Raw genomic sequence first — 20,683 nt, 5'->3', positions numbered from 1 at the left:
ATGCTGCAGCTCAGTTTTAGGATCTTAGCAATCTTCTTTTAGCCTAGGGCCTAAGCCATCTTTATGTAGAGCAACAATTCTTTTTTTCAGATCCTCAGAGAGCTCTTTGCCGTGCAGGGCCATGTTGAACTTCCAGTGACCAGTATGAGAGAGTGAGAGCGCCAACACCAAATTTAACACAACTGCTCCCCATTCACCCCTGAGACCTTGTAACACTAACGAGTCACATGATACCAGGGAGGGGAAAATGGCTAATTGGGCCAAATTTGGACATTTTCACTTAGGAGTGTACTCACTTTTGTTGCCAGCGGTTTAGACATTAATAGCTGTGTTTGAGTTATTTTGAGGGGACAGCAAATTTACATGATTATACAAGCTGTACACTCATTACTTTTCATAATAGCAAAGTGTCATTTCTTCAGTGCTGTCACATGAAAAGATATAAATAAAATATTTACAAAACTGTGAGGGTGTACTCACTTTTGTGAGATACTGTATGTATAAAATGATTCCTCTAAATACCTTATTTCAGATAATATGTTAGGTCACGTGACCTCTGGCAGCTCTCCGTGCTGGCTGCTCAGCCCCTCTGGCTGTAGCCCTTAGATCGGGGGAGGAGAGCAGCCAGAGGTCACATGACCAAACAGAAGTGATCTAAAAGAAGGTATTTAGAGGCATAAATTTTCTACAAAAATGTACATAGTGTAGTATAGCTTAGTGGAACAGAGGGGGCTGGCTGTAATCTTTTGAGTTTACTGCCAGCTACTAATAGCAACAGGAGGGGAAGAGATCGCTCACATACAGGATATGACAGGCAGGCGGGGGGGGGGGTGGGGGGGTGGGGGGGTGTTGAGAGCAGCAGGATGACTGAGGCATGTAACCTGACCACTGTGTTATGGATCAGCAGCCATGATTTACCATGGTCAGGTTACATAGAGTGACACAAGAACAGACAGTATCAACCCGGGGTGTTTTTTTTTTTTTTAAACAGCATCGAAGGGGATGGATTAGATAGCACAAGCACTATGTGCGGTTTAACCTGCTATAAGGGAATAGGATTTTTTTTTTTTGTTTTATGGTTACAACCTCTTTAATCTTGACAATTTAATTTCTCAGTTAGGGTTTGCTTACACTAGTGCGGCGGGGGGGGGGGGGGGACGCATTAACATGTTCAACCCTAAAGACAGGTGGAACATGTAACATTTTCCCAAAGGTGAACTTATCCTAAATGTAAAAGGAGGGGGTCTGATCAGGAGCATATTGCTAACTTTGTCCGGCACCAGGTAAGCCTACAAAACTGGATACAGAAAGCACAGCAGAAGCATTGTTCCTATGTTTTCCAAAAAAAAAAAAATTGTCCTAAAAGATGGCAGGGGAGAGGAAGTGAGCCTACTTTAAACAAAGTCACAAGAACAATCTGGAAAATACAAAAAGGAACTGAAAACAAAATCTTTCATGTATATGAAAAGACAAGTTCTAGTATGCTTATTTATCCAACTAAAATAATTTTGTACAATTTTATTTTTAGTCCTGATTAAAATAAATACAAAACCACTAGAAGCTACTTTTTTTTTTTTTTATAAAAGCCCCCCCCATTTTCACCTTGTGATTATGCCAGCACACACTTCCTTTCCTAGAGCGACAGCACTTACTCACTGTAGTGCATCTATGGAGGAGCAGTGCTGTTACCCTAAGTTAGGACTTCGTAACACTTAGAAGGAGGGTGTTCTGTACTTGAGAGAACTGGGCAGGCGCTGACAAACCTGCTTGAAAACACTGGCAGGATAAAGAGGGTTTTTTGTTTGTTTTTTTTTTTTAAACAGATGTAACGAAAGCACTCAATGGTATATTTAACAGACCAGAAAGGAACAAACAACAGCCATTGATGTTAAGGGTTTCTGTACATTTTAAAAAATAGTGAGTAAATTAAAATAGATTATCTCACTGTATGATTTATAGTTCTGATTGGAGAAGCAAGTCCTATCACCACAATGGGCAGTCACTTCAGCTATACGAAATTTCTACCAGTTCCCAGACAAAGTAATAGCATTGTATTATACATTTATACAAGTCACACAAACCAAAGCTCTGGAGAATTTGAGGAGGCAAGGTAAAAGGCACTATGTACATAGTAACAGTATGCAGCAAGACAGACCTGTATAATATTTTTGTGAACGCCATATATAATTACTTAAAACCACATTTAAATCACATTCAACAGAACTGGTGCCCATTTATGATGAATTTAAAACATACATTGCTATGATGTTATTTGCAACATTTATACAGGTCTCTAGCTTAAAAAAAAAAAAGTCTTCAACGTTGTGATAGAAGCAAAGTCATTGCAGCAGCTTGGCAGTGTGCTCATTTTAAAGTCAGGAGGGAGAATACACAGTTTGTAGATGAAGAACTACATAGCAGTAGCTGAAACATTTATTTCCTCGTAGGCTTGTTTTCCAGAAGTAGGATGACAAGTCTGTTGCGCAGGGATTTTACTTTGTTTGTATACATCATCTGGTAAGTCCTTGTGAGTTTCTCTCGCAGGGCTTGGAGAGGCGATGGGCTGTGACAGTCAGGGATAGTCAACAAGGTATGGAAAAATTCTACCCACAACTCCCCATTTGGCAATCTAAACAAAAAAAAAAAGAAAAGAAAATTTCAAGTTAGATATACAACAAAAACACACACACACACACACACACACACACACACACACACACACACACACACACACACACACACACACACTTATTAACCAGTATGGTTCACTAAAGAGGTAAGTAGGATAGCAAAGGAAAAAAAAAACAAAAAAAACAGCATATAGGAGATTCAAGGAAACGGGAGGTGTAGCTGATGGGAGTATAAAAATAGACAAAAAAGGAGGCCAAACACATTGTCAGGGCTGCCAAAGCACAGAAAAGGGAGGAAATTGCTAATGGAGAGAAAACCTTAAAAGCGGGGTTCCACCCAAATTTTGAACAATATCTGTATGTATTCTCTTCCTTGCCTAGATGCTGACATGCCGTTTAAAAAAATTTAAATCGCAGTAATTACCTTTTATTTTTCTATTCTTCTTTGCACATCCTGGTTCTCCTCCCGTGGGAGTAGGCGTGTTTCTAGCCTCTACCAGACTCCGCACAGTCTCCTGGGAGCTAGTCTCAGGCTTCCCAGGATGCCACTGAGCATGTGCGGGAACGAGCGGTGAATGCTGGGAGCACAGCATTCACCGCATCCAGGAAATAAATGCTTGTGGGCTTCAAATGCCCACAATGAAGATGGAAACCGCCTGCAGTGAATAATATAAGTCATTCTTTCCGACGAAATCTGACACAGGCGGACATATTACACACAATATGTGAGTATGTAATGCTGAGAAGAAAAGTTTGTGAATGAACTCAAAAAAAAAAAAAAAAAAAAAAAAAAAAGATAGATAGGTGGACCCCCGCTTTAATAGATACATTAGGAAAAAAAATACAATGGGATTACTAAGATTAAAACTGCACACAACACTTATGTTGAGGGAAGCCTGGGTATAGCAAATCATTTAAGCAATTACTTCTGTTCAGCCTTTTCAGAAATATATTGTACATTCAATAACAAGTGGGGAAATTATATTGGTTCTAGTAATGGCAGTTCATTTTTAGGTAGCAGAGGAACCGGCTCGGTTAAAGATTAATAAAGCAATGGGCCCTGATGGCATTCATCCCGGAGTTCTAAGAGAACTTTAAGGTATAGTTGTTGGACCATTAAAGGATCTTTTTAATCAATCTCTTCTAACAGGAGAAGTTCCACATGACTGGCAGACAGCTAATATTGTACCTATCAACAAGAAGAACAGCAAGGTCGAAGTTGGCAATTACAGGCCAGTGAATTTAACATCGGTTGTAGTCAAGTTAACGGAATTAAGAATGAAATTGAAGTTAATAGTTCCTAATGAAGTCCCGTGGTGTGTGTTGTAATGCATAGGGTAGAGCCTGAGGGATCCTGGGCCGGAAGCTACTTCATACCAGGAAGAATAAGGTTTTAATGAATGCTGTGGAATTTTAATTTTATAAATAAGCATAATTTTATATAAATTGGTTATATATGGTTTTACACTATTGGGAGCATCCTCTTCATTCCCACATGGCATAGGTGTAACCAACATTGCAGGTAAGGTGCTCTTAAAAGGACCAGCACACTTGCCCTCCATGAAGTACATCCAACAGGATACAAGCACCCTAGTGAAAGGGAGGCCATACTACAGGATGTTCTTTACTGGATAACAGATCAAAAGTTGGATATAATTACACAGGCACTGTAACATATCATTAAAGGGATTGCAAAGGTTTGTTAGAAAAATTACAAACATGTCATATTTACCTGCTCTGTGCAAGGGTTTTGCACAAAGTGGCCCTGTTCCTCCTCTTCTGGGGGCCCCCAGCAACATTCCTGGCTCCTCCTCTTCATCAAGTGCCCCCACGGAGAGCCGCATTCCATGGGGCACTCGTGCGGGCTTGCTCCGAGTCCTACTGCTGTGTCCATTGATACAGACAGCAGGACTCAGCCCTGCCCCTGGGTCACTGGATTTGATTGACAGCAGTGGGAGCCAATGGCTCCTGCTGCTATCAATCTATCCAATGAGGACCCCAGACAGCGGCTGTGCTTGTCACTGGAACGATCGGGTTCAGGTAAGAAAAAAAAGGGGGCTCTGGGGGGGGCAGCTGCAGCACAAAAGGTTTTTCACCTTAATGCATTAAGGTGAAAAAACGGGGGTTTACAATTCCTTTAAAGTGGGAACACAGAGGTGACGGGAAGTGGTCACAAAAGCACTGGATATATTTTATTCTTCAATAATAACTGCACATTAAAGACGGAGTGTCACTTTATTCTTATATGATTTAATATAATGATATCTTGCATGATTATTTATACATTATTTCATATTGTATTTGGTATATTGGCGTTTTGTATGGTTTATGGTATCATTAGGTGGTAGCGCTGCACTTATCTCGATCTAATACTTATATGAATTGGCATAAATTGTGTGCATGCAGCAACTAGGGGTGCAACGGATCAAAAATCTCACGGATCGGATCGATCCTCGGATCAGAGTCACGGATCGGATAATTTTCGGATCAGCAAAAAAAAAAAACAAAAACCAAAAAAAAACCAAAAAAAAAAACCGCACAAATCTTTTTACACCCACCAGAGTTTTAGATTTGAAAGCTATTTTCAACACAAAACCGAGCTTATATGCATAAATACAGTATTTGTGCATATAAGCTCAGTTTTGTGTTGAAAATGGCTTTTAAATCTAAAACTCCGGTGGGTGTAACAAGATGTCCGCTTGCCCCCTTCTCACTCTATCATTCTTGTACTGTGCAGGAGTGTGGGGTGTAGCAAGATGGCGACGAAACGTCACTTCCTGTCGAGACAGCGGCCGCTTCCGGGTGTACTAAGATGGCCGCCGGCTCCGGAGCTAGGCCGAAGCCGCGGCCTTTCCTATGGCTGAGGCCGAAAAGTGCTCCGCGGATCGCGGGTGTGCCGATCCGCGGAGGGTGATCCGTACGGATCACGGATCGGCAACGATCCGTTGCACCCCTAGCAGCAACCATAACTGTTCTACATGCACAGTCTTTATATACTGTATATATTTTTCAGTTTATAACATTGATCCACACATAATGGGGGCACCATCACAGTTAAGGTGCAGAGTATTTGATGTGAACAAGGAGAGCAGGGGTTAATCACACAAGTGAATGGAATCACTCCTGAAACGAAGGATCATTGATCACTTAAAAACACAACTTGCTGGACCCAAGGCAGATCATGTCAAATTGAATTTCTTTACTAGATTACCAATGTTTTGGACCAGGGTGGTGCTGTGGACATAGCATATCTTGATTTCAGGAAGGCATTGAATACAGTTCCACATGACAATCTAATACCAAAGTTGTACAAGCTAGGACTTAACCCCTTGGGTGGTTCAGTGAATATGTAGTTGGCTAAAAGAAAGATACCAGAGTGAGATTGTAAATGGGGTCCACTCACTATTGGTGTTCCACAAGGCTCTGTACTAAGTCCTGTTCTATTTAATATATATGTAAGTGATATAACTAAAGTTTTGTTGGGTAAGGTATGACTTTTTGCTGATGGTACAAAGGTGTGTAAAAGGGTTGATATCCCTGGAGGTGTCTGTAACAAGGAACTTGCTTTGGCATTGCTGGAAGATTGGTCAAAGCAGTGGAAACTGCAGTTCAATGTTTTTTTTCCAATGATTCTTAATGAAAATAAGTTTTAACAGACAATCAATATTTCTAAATGTAAAATAATGCACCTAGGGAAAATAATCCCTTGAGAGAGCACAGTATTGGGGGTACAGTTTTGGCCAGCGCTACAGAGGAAAAAATATTTGGGGGTACTTATTTCAGATAATTTCAAAATCGGAAAACAGTGTGACCAGGCAGGGAGAAAAGCAAATAGAATTCTAGGATGCATCACCAGCAGGAGGAGGGAGGTTCTGATTCCCCAATATAGATCTTTAGTGCGACCTCATTTAGAATATTGTGTCCAGTTCTGGAGACCTCACACAAAGATGTTGATAAGATAAAACAAGTCCAGAGACTGATAACAAAAAATAGTGAAAGGTCTGAGGGATAAAATATATCAGGATAGACTTCAGAAACGTAATATGTACAGTCTGGAGGAAAGAAAGAGGAGAGATGATTGAAACCTTTAAATACATCAAGGGGATGATTGAGGTTTAAGAGGGCAGGATTTTGATATAACCTCAAACTAGAAAGAGTAAAGTTCAAAACTTATCTTAGAAAGTTTTATTTTACTGAAAGGGTAGTGGATGTTTGGCATAGACTTCCAGCAAAGATAGCGAGTTGGTCAACAGTAAGTTGTTTCAAACATGCTTGGGACAAAAACATAGATCTATACTGAGAAAGGAAAAACTAACAAAAAAAAAATATGGGCAGACTTGGACCACTTGGTCTTTTTTCTGCCGTCACTTTTCTATGGCTCTATTAAGAATAATAAAACCCAACTTACCGTCTAAAAGTTCCTTCTGTCTTCCAAGCACCACAATCCTCACGGACTTTCATGTAGTTGCCAAACAGCATACAGTAAACTGTTCCAGCTATGCCAAAGTAGTCTGTCTGGAAACAAAGAAGCCAATACAATGTCAGTGCTCCATTTGTAGCATCAGATGTAGGTAGATACGTATGCTTTTATTACATGTACACACTCACAAAAAGAGCAGTTATAAAAGATAAATCAGCTCTCATAAAAATAAGAATTTTAGACTGAGAAGCATCACTAGCCAGCTTAAAACAATGAAGTGCCATGACTTTAAAGAGATCCTGTCATCAGGCCTTTCATTTCAACAATCATCTTCCCAAAAGATTAAATGTTCCTTTTAATGCATACCATTTACGTGTAAAAACTTCCCTTGTGTACACAGCCAAAAGACCTGAGACTGCTGCTGGGCACCACAATCATGAACGTGATGCCAGCAGCACCAGCTGACTATCAAGTTAGTAGGTACGTTGCAAGTGAGTTAAAAAATCATTTGAAAAGAAAAGTGCTGCTAGTAAGCATTTCATATACTTGATTTTTCTGTGCGTTTGGCTGCATTTTTTAAAGTTGTGAAAGTAAACTAAAAACTAAAATTACTTTAAAGTAGAACTGTCACCATTACATGCTTGTGGGTAGATTTGTGTTATTGTATTAAATATAGAGACTTGCAGATTAGCCAATAAATGATTGATTATGTTAGTGCAACACCATGACAGACATCATTCTGAGTCTTGATTTCTCTCTAAAGACAGAAAAAGGATAGCACACCCATCACAATTCTTGCCAACTTTAGCTAGAGGATAGGAATTTAATGTTTAACTAAAGCAACATTTTTTTTTTTAGTTTTGAATAGAGGGGAGAAGGATTAGAACACCTGTCAGTTTTTATTGCTTTCTGCACCTCCGTTTAGGAGATCCACCCTCTCGATATGTCCCATTTACCATTGAAAGTAAAAGAAAATCCCAAGTTTTGGGTTGTACCCAGAAAAGTAATAGAGAGGGTAAAATCTTTCAATGGAGACACCAGTTCTGGTGTCCTGGGGGTCCCCAAGGAGTACCCTTTAATTTGTAGGGATTTCCTCTCACTTCCTGTTTGGCTATGGGACAGGAAGTGAAGGGAAATCTCCACAATGGGACACAGTTGGCAAAAAAAAGGTATATAGTACCACTTACGGGCCCACCGTGGATGTACCTGTCTATTTTGACATTAAATACCGATGTTATGGCAGCAGATAGCTGCCATAACCTTGATATTTTTTTCAACAGTGGGTGGTCCGCTTTGAGATAAAAGTGGTCTTCGCGTCAGATTCGCCGCAAGATCACTTTTAATTGGCTGCGGTAGAGATGCCCCTCCTGCCACGTCCCCGCCATATACCGGAGCCATTGGTAGCGGCGGAGACTATCTGATTTTTTCCCCTGATGAGCAGGAAGTCGAGTGAGGTAATGATAGCCCCCACTCGACTCTGTGCCCTTGGAGGACAGGAGCGACGTCAAAACGTCACTTCCGCAGGAACATTAAAATATGAGATCTGAGGTATTTTTGACCCCAGATTTCACATTAAAGGGGGTCCTGTCATGCTTTTTTTCTATTACAAGGGTTGTTTACATTCCTTGGAAAAAGAAAAAAAAAAAAAAAAAAAAAAAGAAGAAGAAGAAGAAGAAGAAGAAGAAAGAAGAAGCCCATCCCTCCGTGTTTGCATACGGAAGCGAACGCATACGCAAGTCGTGCCCACATATGAAAACGGTGTTCAAACCACACATGTGATAGCTGTGATCTCTAGAGTGAGAGCAATAATTCTACCACTAGACCTCCTCTGTAACTCAAAACTGGTAACCTGTAGAAATTTTTAAACATCAAAATTTTTAAGTGCCAAAGTTTGTCGCCATTCTGCGAGCGCAATTTTGAAGCGTATGATTAGCTTTCACAATATAAAAAAAATAATGGGCTAACTTAACTGTTTTCTTATTTTTTTTTTTTTTTTTATTAAAAAAAGGTATTTTTCCCAAAAAAAAAAAAATTTGTGTTTATAAGACCGCTGAGAAAATACGGTGTGACAAAGTATTGCAACGATAACCATTTTATTCTCTAGGGTGTTTGGGAAAAAAAAAAAAAAAAAAAAAAGATTTTAACTTGTAAACAAGTGTGAAAAATAGGCTCGGTCTTTAAGTGGTTAAGGACACATTGCTGAAATTTTAGTAGAGAAGGCAAGACTTTCATAGCAGCCTGAGGTCAGGGTAGGCTCGCTGATAGGGCGAAACTCATGTGCAGTATAGAGTAGACTCAGCAAGTTGTATCATCTCCTTCTATTCTTCTAGTTCAGGGTTCCTTAACCTTTTTTCAGTCAAGGCACCCTTTAAAATGCTGTACAATCTCGAGGCACCCCATTCTAAAGTTTAAAACCGAAACCAATAGTTTTACATAATGCAGCAACAACTACACACGTAGGACACCAAATGTTCAAGGAGATTATTCTTCCAAAGCAACCAACGCACTATTCCCAGCACACACATTCCTGTAGAAATGGCTGTGCATATAACTGGGTGCTGAAGCGACCACCATCTGGAACCGTGTTAAGTCAGAGCAAAAGAATGTCACCGGCACACCAAGAATCTCTGGAATGGGTCCTAAGCTTTAATCAGCAGTCACACCGTTACCGCAGATTGCAATGTTTTGGAGCCACGCAGGACCCCTTCATCAGGCATGTGACAAAGTGTGATACAGAACAAAATTTTTTTTTAAAGAACCATCTACCAATCAGTGAGCAAAAAACAGCTTTAGCCAGGCCCCTTGACATCAAATGACGTCATATTCCCACCATTAAACTAAACTTTTAAAATCACGACATAACACCTTCTGCATATAGAGACAGTAAAATAGTGATCATTCTTCCAAAGCAAAACACACCTTTGCACATGACACACTGACTAGTATTCCAATGTTTTTCTTCTCCCTCAGTTTCTCTCCCTCACTCAGCTAATGTGACCCCAGAGCTGATGGAGAGGGGCAGGAAAGGGGCAAACAAATGTTATGCAATTGTCCAACATACTCCTCATTAACCGATGATGTAATTGGCTGTTAGGATGTCGGTGGCTGGAAGGTTGTAATGGTGCACAATCAAAACTGGTGGCTCATTCTTTAGACTGAGGGAGTGGCCTGATGTGGGAATTAGACAGACGCAGCTGCTGCCGATTACCCGCTGAAGCCTGCAAACTTTCCCCAACATGAGTGCGTGAGGAAGGGATTCCCTCACCGTCCCCTCGTACACCCTGTTCTGGCGAGTACATGAGGGATAGATCACTGGAGTGCCTGCAGCGGTCCAGGCAGCGGACACACTGAAAGGCTGCACTCCCAGGGGCTTACCTGGTCCTTGAGTGGCAGAAGTAGCAGGGAGGAAAGTGGCCATAAAACAGCACTGGTCTCGGCTTGGCAAGAGAGAGGAGATGCGCTGCTGGGACAAGTCAGCCCCCTGGATTGAAAGACAAGAGCTGCTGAGAGGAACTGCCTGGAACTCTAGAGGAGCGGAATCAACAGGGGGTGAGTGGCTCTGCTTTTCCTTCATACCACTGTCGGACTGATTAGATCTCGGTGACATAGGGACATCCTTGCTGAACATTTTTGGCATATTTCTTAAAGCGGAGGTTTACACAAAATGGAACCTCCGCTTTTCGGAACCCTCCCCCCCTCCGGTGTCACATTTGGCACCTTTCAGGGGGGGAGGGGGGTGCAGATACCTGTCTAAGACAGGTATTTGCACCCACTCTTCCCGTCCCTACCGCGCTGTCTGCTGGGACACACACGGGTCCCAGAGACAGCGGGGACCAGTTAGGAAGCGCAGCGCGACTCACGCATGCACAGTAGGTAACCGGGAAGTGAAGCCGCAGCGCTTCACTTCCCGATTCCCTTACAGAGAATGGCAGCGGCAGCACCCGAGGGACGATTCGGTCTTGGGTGCCAACATCGCTGGACCCTGGGACAGGTGAGTGTCCTTATTTTAAAAGTCAGCAGCTGCAGTATTTATAGCTGCTGACTTTTAAATGTTTTTTTTCTGCAGGACTCCCTCTTTAAAGCTAGCAGTAGAACGTTGGTTTGACTATTAACCAGACTGTATACCCGGGGGTGTAATGAAGAAATGTGTGTGTGTGCGTGTGTGTGCGTGCGTGTGTGTAACAGAACATTGATGTAATACAGATGCATTAATGATGAATATGGAGGAAATGTGGATGCAAAGTTTAAACTGAGAGGCCGTGCGGTTAAAAAGAAGGGACGGTGCGGCACCGTTATTAGGAAAGAATCTCAGAATATGACATCCTACAATTGAATGCATGATTAACACACAGAGCCCCGGTAAGTCGGGGTATAATGAGAGGAGGAAAGGAAGGCAGACTTGCGTGTTCAGTTCGATGGTATATCGGTGAACCACTGAATTGAGACTGGGAACAACCTGTAATAATCAGGTGGGGAACCCTGGACTGTGGACAAGGACACACACTAATTAAACCAGCCACTCACTGTCTACGTCATTGGGCCTATTGGATACCTCTGAGAATCACTGCACCAGACCTGTATCTAATTAAAGAAAACAGGATGAGGGGGAAACCTGTAAGGGGGGCAAGTGCGAACCCCCCCAAAGTGAGTGTGAGTCCAGGCTCTATAAAGAAATACATGACACAGGATGAGGGGACAGAGGGCCCTGGGAAACAGACAGAGGCCAAGAGTAAGCTTCCTAAGGTAACACAAAAAAAAAGGTCAGAGAAAACAACCTAAGGACTTAGATACAACAGATATATCAACAAGTATAAGTGTCGACAAAGAGGAAAATTTGGTAGTTGAACCCAGACAAAAAAAACCAAAAAAAAAACAAAACTGCCAACTAAAGGAGAAATGGTGGAGATGTTCGCCAAATTGGAATCATCCATTAAAAGGAGAAATGGCCACTGTCCATGATGACCTAAACCACATCCTAAGAAGGGTGGAGGGAACAGAAGAGCAGCTGGAATCACAAGCATTGGCAATAAATGAGTTAAAAGATCAGATGGCAGGATTACAGAGAGATCATAGATACACATTGTACCAGCTGGAAGACCAGGAAAATCGTAACCGAAGGAAAAATCTTAGAATTAGGGGAGTACCAGATCTGCAGGGGGAAGATTTACAAGCAAAAATGGATAAAATATTTGGACACATGTTGGGCCTAACAGAGACAGAGAAAATAAAGTTTGACAGGGTCCGCCAGGTTAGAAAGCCAGCTGTGTTAGCAGGAGAAATACCGAGAGATATATAAGCGAGATTTCATTACTTTCAGGATAAAGAGCAGATGTGGGCGAGCCTAAAAAAAACAAAAACAAAAAAAAAACAGCCAATCAAATATGAAGAGTCAACCCTGAAGATATTACCAGACTTAGCAGCTGAGACCTTGGCCAGAAGAAGAAGAAGACTTAAACCCCTGTTGGAGCATCTGAAGTTGAATAATATACAATATTCCTGGATATTCAAGAAAAATGGTTGTACCATTGAATGTCTGGGGCCGCTGTGCTACTCAGGATGTAACGGCTGGGAGCTATGGCGACAAAGGGAAATGGGGACCTGGAGTACAGTGAACAAAGATGACTACACTTAAACTTATGACATACAATGTACGTGGGCTGAACTCTCCCATAAAAAGGTTCAATACACTTATAGAGTTTAAGTCTCATAAAGCAGATGTAGTGCTATTACAAGAGACACATTTTCACATGACTCCAACTCTAAAATAATGTCAAAAGATTATCCACTTTGGCTCTTTGGGGATTCCTCCACGAAACGAGCAAAGGGAGTGGCTATAAGATTTGCCAAAGGAGTAAGGTTCACCTTGAAAGATAGAAAGGCCGACCCGGAAGGGCGATATCTATTTCTGAGGGGTAGAATAAATGAGGTGGAGTACTCCCTGACAAATATCTACTGCCCAAATACTAACCCAATAAAATATATAACAGACGTCAAAAAAAAAAAAAATGTATGGAATTTAAGAGAGGAGGAGCCATCATGGGTGGTGATTTTAACTTCCGTATGGTACCAAGGTATGATAGTATGTCTCGGTTACAGAGGATTGAGAATGTACAGAGGAGGCTACTAGTAAGAAACTTCATCAGAATCAACTGATGGATGTTTGGAGAACACAACATGTTAAACTCAGGGACTATACATTTTACTCCTCTGTGCACAGGACGTGCTCAAGAATTGATTTCTTCCTGGTGGAACATAGGCTGTTTGAGACAGTAATTAATACGAATATTGAAATCTCAACATTATCTGATCATGCCCAAGTGACCATAAGAATAATGACTGAGGGGAATCAAAACAAGCCACGACCCTGGAGATTAAATGAACTGCTACAGGATAAAGCGGCGGAAGAAAGGATTAGGTTGGAGTTAGAGCATTACTTCAAAATTAATGATACATTAGAAATAAATGGAGCCACTTTATGGGAAGCCCATAAGGCTTACATTAGAGGCATATTGATCGAGATGGGAACGTAAAAGAAAAAAAAAGCCAGCTTTAAGAGAAGGAATGTCTTGTATAAAGAAATATTTGTGTTAGAACAGCAACATAAAAAAAAAGGGAAGAAATAAGAATGGTACTTATTAGAAAAAGGGAGGAGTTAAAAGATGTAATTGAGCAGGAGACCTGAACGGCCTCTAATAGAATTAAAAGGGAAAGGTACCTTGGGGGAAACAAGATTGGGAAGTCCTTGGCAAGAATATTAAAAAAGAAAACCACACTAAACTACATAGAGAAAATACAAACCAGTATAGGAACAACGATTTATAATACATCAGGTATCGCCAGGACATTCCAGGAGTATTATACGAAGTTATATGCAATCAACCAAAACGAATCAACAGATCAGAGAGAGGAAGGTAAAAACTAGGGAATGCTTAAAAGAAATCAGCCTAAATAAAATTTTGGAAGACAAGAGCAGTGCTTTAGAGGACCCCGTAACAGAGGTAACAAAAATTCTAAACGAGACAACTACAGGGAAAAGCCCAGGCCCAGATGGGCTGACGATACTGTACTATAGAAAGTTCAAAAGACATCTTAATTCCCAAACTGTGTTCATATATAAATGGGATAGGAACCAAATGAGAGATGAGGAAGGAGGCCCTGGAGGCAGCAATAACTATAATACCAAAGGAAGGAAAGGATGTCTCACTCTGTTCTAATTACAGACCCATATCATTGTTGAATGTTGATACAAAGTTATTTGCGAAGGTACTGGCAGGAAGGATAAAAATAGTAATGAATGACTTAGTCCATGCAGGCCAGGTAGGGTTTATTTCAGGAAGAGAAAGCTGAGGTAACGGAATTAGAACACTTCTGGTGGTACATAAAATAAAAGAAACCAGGATCCTCGGTCTGCTCCTGTCAATAGACGCTGAAAAAGCGCTCGACAGGGTAGACTGGGGTTTCCATGCAAGATACTTTGGTGGCAATCGGACTAGACCTCGGAACCATGAACTGGATTAAAAGCGCTATATAACCAGCCCACAGCATGGGTAAAAGTCAACGGGACAGCCTCAGGATCTTTTGAGATGCATAGTGGGACCAGACAGGGGTGCCCCTTGTCCCCCCTGTTTGTGTTGTCTTTGGAACCGCTATTGGCGAAGTTTAGGCAGAATGTAAACATCAGGGGGATAACAATAGGAGAGGAGGAACACAAACCCACAGCATATGCCGACGATATTCTGTTCTTTATAATCAACCCCAAGATTACCCTTCCTAACCTAATGAAAGAGTTAAAACAGTATGGAGAGATATCTAATTTTAAGATAAACCCAGCTAAATCTGAGATCTTAAACATTAATGTACAAAAACAGGATGAGCAGACGTACCAAGATGAGTTAGCATTTATTTGGTGAGATAAAGAACTGGGCATAAAGATTTCAACATCACTAGAGATGCTATACCAATCAAATTTCATACCATTATTGAATGATATCAGATTATAATTTAACCACTTGACATCCACGCTATAGCCGAATGACGGCCACAGCGCGGACCTTAATTTCTGGGAGGCTGTCATATGACGGCCTCTCCTGTGCACGCGCCCTGCAGGGCACGCTGTGATCACAGAGTCACTGAGACTTGGATGATCACCGATCCGAGTAAGGGGCCAGTCCCGTCCCCTTACCATGTGATCAGCTGTCATCCAATGACAGCTGATCACATGATGTAAAAAGTGCGTCAGCGCTGAAAGCTGAAAATTGGTATGGATAGGAGGGGGGTTTAAGTGCCCAGTAAGCAAGTGGTTAAGTAAAATCGCATCTAGACATGTATCATGGTTGGGGAGAATCAATATTTTTAAAATGAGTATCTTACCGAAGATCATGTATAAAATTTCAGATGCTGACTATCCCCCTCCCACAAGTATATTTTAAAACACTTAAAACCATACTCCTTAGGTTTATCTGGCAGGGGAAAAAGCCGAATTACTACTGTTACTTACAAATTACTTACTGTAGAATTACTACAATGCGGTTCTTCTCTCACGGGTGATAGACTGGGCAAAAAATAATAAAGATGAAAGATGGGTGGAAATGGAAAGTAAGATCAGTATGGCCTCACTGGGGAAAACAATATGGATACCTGCACGTTTGAGGAAATTAGATGAGAATACACATAAGATGACACAGAAAGCACTAGAGATATGGGACGCGATACACAAAAAGAAAAAAAATGGGGATATAGTTCTCCATTTATACCACTCAAAGACACAGATTTCCCACCCGGGAGAGGGAGTGTGTATGGAAAATGGATCAAGACGGGAAATTGTTGTACGAATCCTATGAAGCAGTAGCGAGAATTTTAATCACCAGTTAATTTTTTGTATGCCACAAAGAAAATTTAATAAAGAGATTGAAAAAAAAAAAAAACTGGTGGCTTTATGTAACTAGTAGGCAGGCTTGATCCGCCCCACTGGCTTATATACAATTTTTGAGCAATTTCTAGGCATTTTGCCAAGGCACTCCTGAAGACACCCTGGTTGAAAAAGGCTGCTCTAGTTCACAGTAAGATCTAGCACACAGCAAAAAAAAAGTTCTGATGGTAGGCTTGCAAGTCAGTATGGTATGCTGATTAAGGCAAGGACAGCTGTGGGAAAAAAACATGAGCTGAAAAAAATAATGGGCTACACATGGCGTTAGTCTGGAATAGATATTTTTGCAATAAAAACAGACAGAAAGAAGAGGAAGACTTAAAGTGATACTAAAGTCTTATTTTTGTTATACTTACCTGCTCTGTGCAGTTGGTTTTGTACAGGGCAGCCTGGAGCCTCCTCTTCTTGGATCCCACTTCTGTGCTACTAGCCTCTCCCTCCTGTTGTGTGCCCCCACAGCAAGCAGCTTGCTATGGGGGCACCCAAGCTGCAGCTCCCGGTGTCCATTCAGACATGGAGCTGTGGTTCAACCACTGGACTGCATCAAAAACGCACTGGAATGCATCGAAAAACACATCAAATTGCATGCAGAAAAGCATCTGGAACGCATCCGGACTGCGTTTCTATGGTGTGAACTGGCCCTAAAGAAAGGCAAGTCTAATCTGAGATAGGGGAATCCTCTGGGTCTCCTGGATAACCCAACAAGGAAGCCTCCTACACCCTACAGGTCAGCTTCAACCTTAAAAAATGTAGAAGATGCTTAACCACTTCAGCCCCGGAAGGATTTACCCCCTTCCTGACCAGAGCACTTTTTACAAATTGGCACTGCGTCGCTTTAACTGCTAATTGCGCGGTCATGCAATGCTGTAACCAAACGAAATTTGCGTCCTTTTCTTCCCACAAATAGAGCTTTCTTTTGATGGTATTTGATCACCTCTGCCGTTTTTATTTTTTGCGCTATACACGGAAAAAGACCGAAAATTTTGAAAAAAAATGATATTTTCTACTTTTTGTTCTAAAAAAAATCCAATAAACTCAATTTTAGTCATACATTTAGGCCAAAATGTATTTGGCCACATGTCTTTGGTAAAAAAAATGTCAATAAGTGTATATTTATTGGTTTGCGCAAAAGTTATAGCGCCTACAATCTAGGGTACATTTTCTGGAATTTACACAGCCTTTAATTTATGACTGCCTATGTCGTTTCTTGAGGTGCTAAAATGGCAGGGCAGTACAAAACCCCCACAAATGACCCCATTTTGGAAAGTAGACACCCCAAGGAAATTGCTGATAGGCATGTTGAGCCCATTGAATATTCATTTTTTTTGTCCCAAGTGATTGAATAATGACAAAAAAAAAAAAAAAAAATTACAAAAAGTTGTCACTAAATGATATATTGCTCACACAGGCCATGGGCATATGTGGAATTGCACCCCAAAATACATTTAGCTGCTTCTCCTGAGTATGGGGATACCACATGTGTGGGACTTTTTGGGAGCCTAGCCGCGTACGGGGCCCCGAAAACCAATCACCGCCTTCAGGATTTCTAAGGGCGTACATTTTTGATTTTACTCCTCACTACCTATCACAGTTTTGAAGGCCATAAAATGCCCAGATGGCACAAACCCCCCCCAAATGACCCCATTTTGGAAAGTAGACACCCCAAGCTATTTGCTGAGAGGCATGTTGAGTCCATGGAATATTTTATATTTTGACACAAGTTGCGGGAAAGTGACAATTTTTTTTTTTTTTTGCACAAAGTTGTCACTAAATGATATATTGCTCACACAGGTCATGGGCATATGTGGAATTGCACCCCAAAATACATTCTGCTGCTTCTCCTGAGTATGGGGATACCACATGTGTGGGACTTTTTAGGAGCCTAGCCGCGTACGGGACCCCGAAAACCAATCACCGCCTTCAGGATTTCTAAGGGTGTACATTTTTGATTTCACTCTTCACTGCCTATCACAGTTTCGGAGGTCATGGAATGCCCAGGTGGCACAAACCCCCCCCAAATGACCCCATTTTGGAAAGTAGACACCCCAAGCTATTTGCTGAGAGGCATGGTGAGTATTTTGCAGCTCTCATGTTTTTGAAAATGAAGAAAGACAAAAAAAAAAATTTTTTTTTTCTTTTTTTAATTTTCAAAACTTTGTGACAAAAAGTGAGGTCTGCAAAATACTCACTATACCGCTCAGCAAATAGCTTTGGGTGTCTACTTTCCAAAATGGGGTCATTTGGGGGGGGTTTGTGCCACCTGGGCATTCCATGGCCTCCGAGACTGTGATAGGCAGTGAAGAGTGAAATCAAAAATTTACGCCCTTAGAAAGCCTGAAGGCGGTGCTTGGTTTTCGGGGTCCCATACGCGGCTAGGCTCCCAAAAAGTCTCACACATGTGGTATCCCCGTACTCAGGAGAAGCAGCAGAATGTATTTTGGGGTGTAATTTCACATATTCCCATGGCATGTTTGAGCAATATATAATTTAGTGACAACTTTGTGCAAAAAAAAAAAAAAAAAAAAAAAATTTGTCTCTTTCCCGCAACTTGTGTCACAATATAAAATATTCCATGGACTCGACATGCCTCTCAGCAAATAGCTTGGGGTGTCTACTTTCCAAAATGGGGTCATTTGGGGGGGGTTTGAACTGTCCTGGCATTTTATGCACAACATTTAGAAGCTTATGTCACACATCACCCACTCTTCTAACCACTTGAAGACAATGCCCTTTCTGACACTTTTTGATTACATGAAAAAATTATTTTTTTTTGCAAGAAAATTTCTTTGAACCCCCACACATTATATATTTTTTTAAAGCAAATGCCCTACAGATTAAAATGGTGGGTGTTTAATTTTTTTTTTTCACACAGTATTTGCGCAGCGATTTTTCAAACGCATTTTTTGGGGAAAAAACACACTTTTTTACATTTTAATGCACTAAAACACACTATATTGCCCAAATGTTTGATGAAATAAAAAAGATGATCTTAGGCCGAGTACATGGATACCAAACATGACATGCTTTACAATTGCGCACAAACGTGCAGTGGCAACAAAATAAATACATTTTTAAAAGCCTTTAAAAGCCTTTACAGGTTACCACTTTAGATTTACAGAGGAGGTCTACTGCTAAAATTACTGCCCTCGATCTAACCGTCGCGGTGATACCTCACATGCATGGTGCAATTGCTGTTTACATTTGACGCCAGACCGACGCTTGCGTTCGCCTTAGCGCGAGAGCAGGGGGGACAGGGGTGCTTTTTTTTTTTTTTTTTTTTTTTTTTCTTTATTATTTTTTTGCTTTTTTATCTTATTTTAAAACTGTTCCTTTCATTTTTTTTTTTTTTTAATCATTTTTACTGTTATCTCAGGGAATGTAAATATCCCCTATGATAGCAATAGGTAGTGACAGGTACTCTTTTTTGAAAAAATTGGGGTCTATTAGACCCTAGATTTCTCCTCTGCCCTCAAAGCATCTGACCACACCAAGATCGGTGTGATAAAATGCTTCCCCAATTTCCCAATGGCGCTATTTACATCCGGCGAAATCTAAGTCATAAAATGCTCGTAGCTTCCGGTTTCTTAGGCCATAGAGATGTTTGGAGCCACTCTGGTCTCTGATCAGCTCTATGGTCAGCTGGCTGAATCACCGGCTGCATTCTCAGGTTCCCTGTTGAGACAGGAGAGCCAGAGAAAAACACGGAAGACGATGGGGGGGGGGGGGGGGGCATTCTCTCCCACTGCTTGTAAAAGCAGTCTAGAGGCTAATTAGCCGCTAGGATTGCTTTTACATGAAAGCCGACCGCTGGCTGAAAAGAATGATACCAAGATGATACCTAAACCTGCAAGCATCATTTTGGTATAACCACTCAAAGTCGTGAATGCTGTACCTGAAGACAAAAATATGGCTAACAATAAAGCACAGTAAATGGTAAAGTATAAAAAATTGCATACCTGAAAAGCAAACATGATAAAACATAATAACAATAAAACATTGCAGAATAGAATACAGTAAAAAAGAGCAGAACAATAGAGAGAATAGAGAGAGAGAGAATAGAGAGAGAACAATAAAACGACAACTATTACTTTTTATTTTATATTTTTGTTTGTGTTTTTTTTTTTTTTTTTTACACTTTTTTTGTAACTGTAACTTTTATAACTGTAACCGGTTCCAGGTTCGGGTCTCTCAAAATGCGATGGCATCTTGGGAGACCCTGTGAAAGTGTGTCCTAGTCTGTGCAATGCTGTACCCTACGCTAATACTCAGCTAGTGAATGGTAGCATTCAAAACATTCACCAATGCAAAGACCAGGATTGTCAGGACAGGAGGGACAATAATAGCGGGTGTCACGCCTATATCCGTGCTTACTGCAGACACGACATCTTTTTTGGGAGGGTTCGTTGGGTAGGGGTACTAGGGGGAGGACATAAAGAAAATGCCTCTCATGCAGCCGACTGCATTTGGTTGGGGATGTGAATGGGGGAAGTACGGGCGCTGCAGAAGTGGTGGGTTCCCAATTAGGATTGGCGAATGCAGCAAGAAGGGCATTATGGGCACGACGGGCCTGTGTTTGTCTTCTTTGTGGCAGCGGGACACTACTTGTGCTTGCCACCTCACCAGCTTGAACTGCACTTATGGGACTCGCCACGTCACCAAGTGTTACTGCAGTGCTGGTTTGACTATGACCGGGGTGTACTAGGCCGC

At 41.3% G+C, this 20,683-nt stretch overlaps 1 protein-coding gene across 1 annotated transcript in view; it reads right to left on the bottom strand.

The window, feature by feature from the left end:
• Positions 1-1,826: 1,826 nt before the first annotated feature.
• Positions 1,827-20,683, bottom strand: part of BUB1 (BUB1 mitotic checkpoint serine/threonine kinase) — an 85,340-nt gene continuing 66,483 nt past the window's right edge. The window contains exons 24-25 of the mRNA XM_073628052.1: positions 7,039-7,145; positions 1,827-2,629 (exon numbers count right to left, since the gene is read on the bottom strand). Coding sequence (XP_073484153.1) covers positions 2,434-2,629; positions 7,039-7,145 — 303 coding nt within the window. The 3' untranslated portion in view covers positions 1,827-2,433. The remainder of the gene's footprint in view (positions 2,630-7,038; positions 7,146-20,683) is intronic.

This window comes from Aquarana catesbeiana, linkage group LG04, assembly GCF_042186555.1.
Source record: "Aquarana catesbeiana isolate 2022-GZ linkage group LG04, ASM4218655v1, whole genome shotgun sequence".
Lineage (NCBI taxonomy): Eukaryota > Metazoa > Chordata > Amphibia > Anura > Ranidae > Aquarana > Aquarana catesbeiana.
Note: the sequence above shows the minus strand (reverse complement) of the source record. Positions and strands in the feature narration are given on the sequence as shown.